Genomic DNA, 6,000 nt, shown 5'->3' with positions numbered 1-6,000 from the left:
TCATGTAAAGCAGCTGGAATATTTTATAATTGGCATGTAAATGCATCAGCTTATGCAATCCTTTCCCAGCTATAATGAAATATTTTTATTTTTTATAGCTTTGCCTTGGCTTTTGCATGAATGAAGTCATGTGTGCAAGGCTAAAAGTCATTAAGATTAAGTTTGAATTAATTGTTTTAACATGAATGAACTCATTAACTTGTGAAACTCGTTTAAGCTTATGGTTTTAATTGACAAAATTAACATTTTCATTTGGACAAGAATAATTAAATAGTTTCCCGATTGGTTTATATTAAATAAACCAATCGGGAAACTATTTAATTATTCTTGTCCAACGTTTATGTATTTATTTTGTTTTTTCTCACGGTCAGTTTATATGTCTATATTTATTGGTTAAAGTTTAAAATATAACTAAAATGTGTACAATATGCAGTCGTCTTACTTTAGACACTGCGTGACTATTTATCTGTAATTTTCTGCTAGTTTTCAGTGAATACCTATCAATTGCACAGCTCCAATTACAATTTGCCCAATCAACAAAAATACATTGTAAATATTTGCCTTGCTATTGTTAAACTCTATAGAAAATTGCCCTAACTCCGGTTCAATTATTGTAATAATATTTACTATTGACACATCGACTATATAAGTACGGTGCGGACTAAAGTTTTCAGTTTTAGAGTTTTGCAATGAAATTGCATGGGTTACTTTTGCTATTCCTGGGCTTCATTTGCCTGAGTCGCAGTCAGGACGAAAATGAGAATGTTCGCAGGATAATGAAGGAAATGGAGGTGATCCCTGAAATTTTAGATGAACCGCCCAACGAATTACTCAGGGTGAGTTGTAATATTTTAAAGGAGCTTTATATTAATTAAATAAACTTTAGATTAAATATGACAACACCTTTGACATCGAAGAGGGCAAGTCCTATACTCCAAAAGAACTTAAATTCCAACCCAGACTTGATTGGAACGCGGATCCTGAGACATTTTACACTGTGGTTATGATTTGTCCCGATGCTCCGAATCGTGAGAATCCCATGTACCGATCCTGGCTTCATTGGCTGGTGGTCAATGTTCCCGGATTGGATATAATGAAGGGTCAACCCATATCGGATTACTTTGGTCCTCTGCCACCAAAAGACAGTGGAGTTCAGCGCTATCTTATTCTGGTCTATCGGCAATCGGATAAACTGGATTTTGATGAGAAGAAGATAGAGCTAAGTAATGCCGATGGTCATAGCAATTTTGATGTGATGAAGTTTGCCCAGAAGTACGAAATGGGAACTCCAGTGGCGGGAAATATATTCCAATCCAGGTGGGATGAATATGTTCCGGAGTTGATGAAGACACTCTATGGTGTTGATGAGTAAAGCTTGTATTTCTAAATGGATACGGATTGTGAGCGGTGGAGAGGTTCCTTGGTTGAGTTTATAAGTATTTGTTTTATGTTTACGTTGAATAAAAATATCTAGATAGTAATGAGCATTCCAAAAATTAAAGTCAAGATAGCATTTTTTGTTTTTTCGCTTCCAATTACCTAATATACTTAATTAAGTGACCATAACTCGACTGGTTGCTAAACTGAGTCGCTTGAGAGATTAGCCAACTTCAATGATATGCTCTATAGAATTTTCCTCTAACGCTTTGATTGACTAGCTACATTTTCTAAATCCCTCAAGTTCTAAACAACAAGAAAAACAAAAACAAACGGCTTTGCACTTGGCACAGAACTCACTTAAACTTTGCAATCATGATAGGTCGTAATGTAAGATTTCCATTTATATAAACTCGAACAAGTGTGAAAGGTGCAACTTTCACGGGGGCGGAAAAAAGGAAAGCCGCCTGGGGTGCAGACTTTCCCCACACTTTCCACTTCCTTCTCCAGTTTCCACTCAAATAGTAACTAAACGCAGTCGAGCACAAAGCGCTTTTTGTGGGCAATGGCAAAGAACCTTAAGGTTAAGATTACAAGGTAATTTGATTCAATTCGAGTGATAGGCGTGCCAAGGCAACAACAAGCGGCCCGAGATGGAAACGGAGATGAAGAAGGTTTTCCACGCAGAGGAGTGGAGAGCGGGGGAAAATGCCCGGTGTCGGGCCAATTTCCCCAGTTTCAGTCGGATAGATGACAGTGTCAAGATAAGAATTGTTGCAGCTTTGCCTTTGCACCCCTCTAGCCAAAAAGTCGGACCCGTTTCCTCAATGACATTTTCCTTTCCGGCTTTCTTTCTGTTGTTGGTATTTCTGTTTATCAGCTTGTGTATAAATTTGCCTTTATTTTGACATATTTAGTGGCGCTTCCAAGACAATTGTCTCGGCGATAAAAAGCTCAAAGATCTGGCTCCGATTTGCTTGTTACTCCATTAAAACGGCATATAAAAAGGAAGAATGTGGCCACAATATTCAACTCAAATTGGATTTAGTTGGCAATGGGAGTAAATACTTTATGAAGTGGATTATGTTTAAGTCGCATGCAAACAAATTAATACAAGAAGGCTTCACAAATTAATATTTAAACTTTTACTTTTTAAAAATGTACCTAAATTTAATTACAAATAGTAGGAAGTTTTATAAGAAACTCTATCAGTTTTTTATAAATATTTCGACATTCTTGATGACACTGTTGTCTTTGAAAATCCCTCATCATCGGTGCAGATAAACCAATGATAAATTTGCTCGTTCCCAGGCCTCATCTTTTCGAGCTTAGCTCTAATTTCACGCTCGCCTGATCTCACTATTATAAGACACAGTTTTTTCCACCAAGTTGCCAACGGGACGTATGAGTAATCTGCCCCAAATCCCAGAGTTTTTGCTCTATCCTCAATTTTTTTGCGGACAACTTTTCCTCTTATTATTTATCCCATGTGACAAATTTGGTGCACAAGATTTTTGCCTTGCATAATAAACTATGCGTTGCAGTTGAGAAGCAAAAGAAAAAAATTAAATTAAGTTCCAGGAGGAAGAAAATGTGGGAAAGCGAAGGAGTTGAAAGTTTCTCATCGTTCGCTGGAATATGAAAGTTTTCCGTGCACGTTTTAATTTAATAATCGCTGTCTGGAGTCGTTAAGTTGGGGCAAAGTTTTTCTGGCCAGTTTACCGGATTTGACATTACACTTAATCGTTCAAAAATGCTTTTAATTGGAGCGTTGTTTGCGTGAATAAATCATGTAATAAATAAACAAGCCGGCACACTTGTTGGCCATGCATTATTTATGCCCCGAATCAATAACTGTGACACTTTGTCCAGCATTTCGCATGCATGGCAATGACTGATGCAGATGAGCAGGACCTGGACACACAGGATAAGCCAGGACGAGGCAAGTTGGGGGAGGGGGGCAAATGTCCAAACCTGCAGCCAGCAGCCTCCTGTCTCCTGTCACACAGTTAAAATGTGATAAATTCCATTAAGTGACAGAGAAACGCACACGAAATGCAAACGTAAACTGTATTTGTGTTTAGAGATGGTAAATCCGGCGACATTAGGCCATAAATTATGGCGACTCTAACAATTATTCCCTTAGCAAGGAAAACGTTATGGTTTTTGGTTTGTTATTCAATTGTGAGTTTAATTAAATTTTAAAAACAATGAATTACTTTGTTTATCAAAAATATTTCAAATATTTATTGTCACAGTTTAGCTATGGCCAATGATTAAAGTAAATCAAAATAAGTTAAATATATTACCTATGTATTTTAATTATATTTAGAAAAGGTTTTTTGGTAAGTAAATATATATTTATTTTTAGTTTATACTAAGATCAGTTAAATAGAATAAAAAAACATTTAAATTATTTATTCAAAGAATATAACCAAGTGTTTAACCAAGATATTTTTTTTTATATTTTGCTTAAGCAAAGAAGTGATATAAATCTTAATAAATGCGCACGTATATCACATCTCTGGATTCTAGTGCCGCCACATAGAAATGTTTTGAATGACAGGCAAGAAATCCATTTTGTGTGAGGCACCAAATCAAAATGTACCAGCCAGGAGCAGACACACACATACACACACTCTCGCATGGCAGCCCCTACAAACACATCTATATACGAACTGTAAACATCCAGTTGAAAGTTGCATGTTGCACATTGAAAGCCAAAACTGACACCAGCAGACATTTAGTACGCATCGCATATTGAAATTGTAATTTGATTTCTGCCCTTTGCCACCAACTGTCCATCTGGCTATCTCCCTCTCTTTCTCTCTCTAGATTTATATTCCCCCGATTGAGTGGTATTTCCATACTAGTGTGCATGCAAAAGAGGTCCTTGCCCTGAGTCCTGCCAGTTGCGTATTTCGAAACTGAATAAACCCATTGGAGTTTAAGGACTAAAACTGGGTCAAGCCCGAAATTAAAAGGGTGAGAGATTAAAAAGGACTGAAATGGATGGTAGATGAGTTAGAAAATATGCCACAGTGCACCCACTGCAGTGGGTGTAGAAATCTTGGGGGAAATCTGATGTCTAATAAATCCTATTTTATATGTCATTTTTTATATATTTTTAATATTTTTAAGCAAATAAATACAACTTATGAAACTTAACACATTTAAATTGATATCTACATAAAATAATTTGTAAATCTTGTTTTAGTAAAAAATGTACAAAGGCTTACCAGTTTTAAAGGCGTTAAGTAAATAAAGCTTGGGAACCACATAAATTTATATAAATTGAATGAAGTTCGCAAGATATTTCTAATGTTGTTAAATTATATTCAAATATTTTTTAAATTATTAAATTTTATTTCAAGTGTTGAAAATATTTAAAAAGGGATTAATCCAAAGCCCATTAAATGAGTTGAATAGAGACAATACCTGCGTTGCTCACTATCTGGCTGCGGCACACCTGAGGCAGTTCCTGCTCCCGACCATTTCCATCGGGGATCAGCCCCCTTAATGTGCACTTGTGTGCTGACAAAGCCTCTTGGGGCACTTAAATCATTATTTAATTTGAATTTAAAATGCAGCAAGGAATTTTCCACGGCTGTCGCTGTTTGTCGTCTGAAACAAAGCGCGGACAAATAAATAAAATAAAATGCCAAACTCATTACAAGCCGAGAGCTGGACTGCTGATGTTAATGATGATGATGATGATGACGTGGCAACAAGTCGGAGTCGGGCATCACTTTCCACAATGCCCCATGCACACGCACACACAGTGAGGGCGAAAAAAAGTGGCCAACAAAGGCACAATGGGACACGGTACCCACCTCCCCACTTTTGAGAGCTCTCCCACTTGGCTGCCTGCATTGTTGGTTTTCATTTTAAAGGGGGGGTAGTGGGGTAGGAAAAGCGGGGGCAGGAAAAGCGGGGAAAGGAAACAACGCCTGCGGCATCTGGGGCATTGATGCCAGGTGACAGACGGCAGAATGCAGGCGCGTCCTTGTGTGAGCCACTGTGTGTACAATTTTCAGCCTGCATATGCCGCCGTTTTCCAGCTAATTGCCGGCTATTTACATTTTAAATCGCAAGAAACTTTAAAACCAAGTTGGCCACAAATGCAACTCAGTTTAGCTGACTGTTGGATAAATAGTTAATATGCTTCAATTTTCTTGCCCTAATGTCTTTTAATTGTTTCGTCTTTTTAATTTGAGAACAACTTTATATAATTGATGTGTTATATAATATTGGCATTGATTTTGAAACTAAATCTTTAACAACATAATTTCTGTTTTTAAAGATATTAATCGCTTTTTCGCTTTAAAAAGGTTTGGAAGCTTCAAATGCCATTCTATTTAATTTTATTGATTTTCTTTACTCCACTGATTGATTGAAACGAGTAAAAGCTGGAAAACTTTCAAGAAAAAAATATATTTCATACACAAATTGCGTCGTGAAGGTTGGTGAGCTTATGAATACGAAATGCGGTTTTGTCATATTCCAGTTTCTGGCACTTGAAATATGTCAATCCTTTGTCGTTTCTGTGGCTCACCTCACTGCAAGTGACAAGTCGAAAGGCGAATAGCAAATAAGTTGAAAGTTCTGCCCCAAGTCAACCTG

General features: G+C 37.0%; 1 protein-coding gene across 1 annotated transcript; it reads left to right on the top strand.

The window, feature by feature from the left end:
- The first annotated feature begins 689 nt into the window (after nucleotides 1-689).
- LOC108039032 (putative odorant-binding protein A5) lies at nucleotides 690-1,497 on the top strand. The gene is made up of 2 exons (XM_017115933.1): nucleotides 690-836; nucleotides 887-1,497. Exons 1-2 carry the CDS (start codon nucleotides 690-692, stop codon nucleotides 1,370-1,372), a joined length of 633 nt encoding a protein of 210 aa, XP_016971422.1. The 3' UTR covers nucleotides 1,373-1,497.
- Nucleotides 1,498-6,000: the final 4,503 nt, after the last annotated feature.

This window comes from Drosophila rhopaloa, unplaced genomic scaffold, assembly GCF_018152115.1.
Source record: "Drosophila rhopaloa isolate 14029-0021.01 unplaced genomic scaffold, ASM1815211v1 contig_2, whole genome shotgun sequence".
NCBI classification, from domain to species: domain Eukaryota; kingdom Metazoa; phylum Arthropoda; class Insecta; order Diptera; family Drosophilidae; genus Drosophila; species Drosophila rhopaloa.
This window is presented reverse-complemented; position numbering and strand designations above follow the sequence as displayed.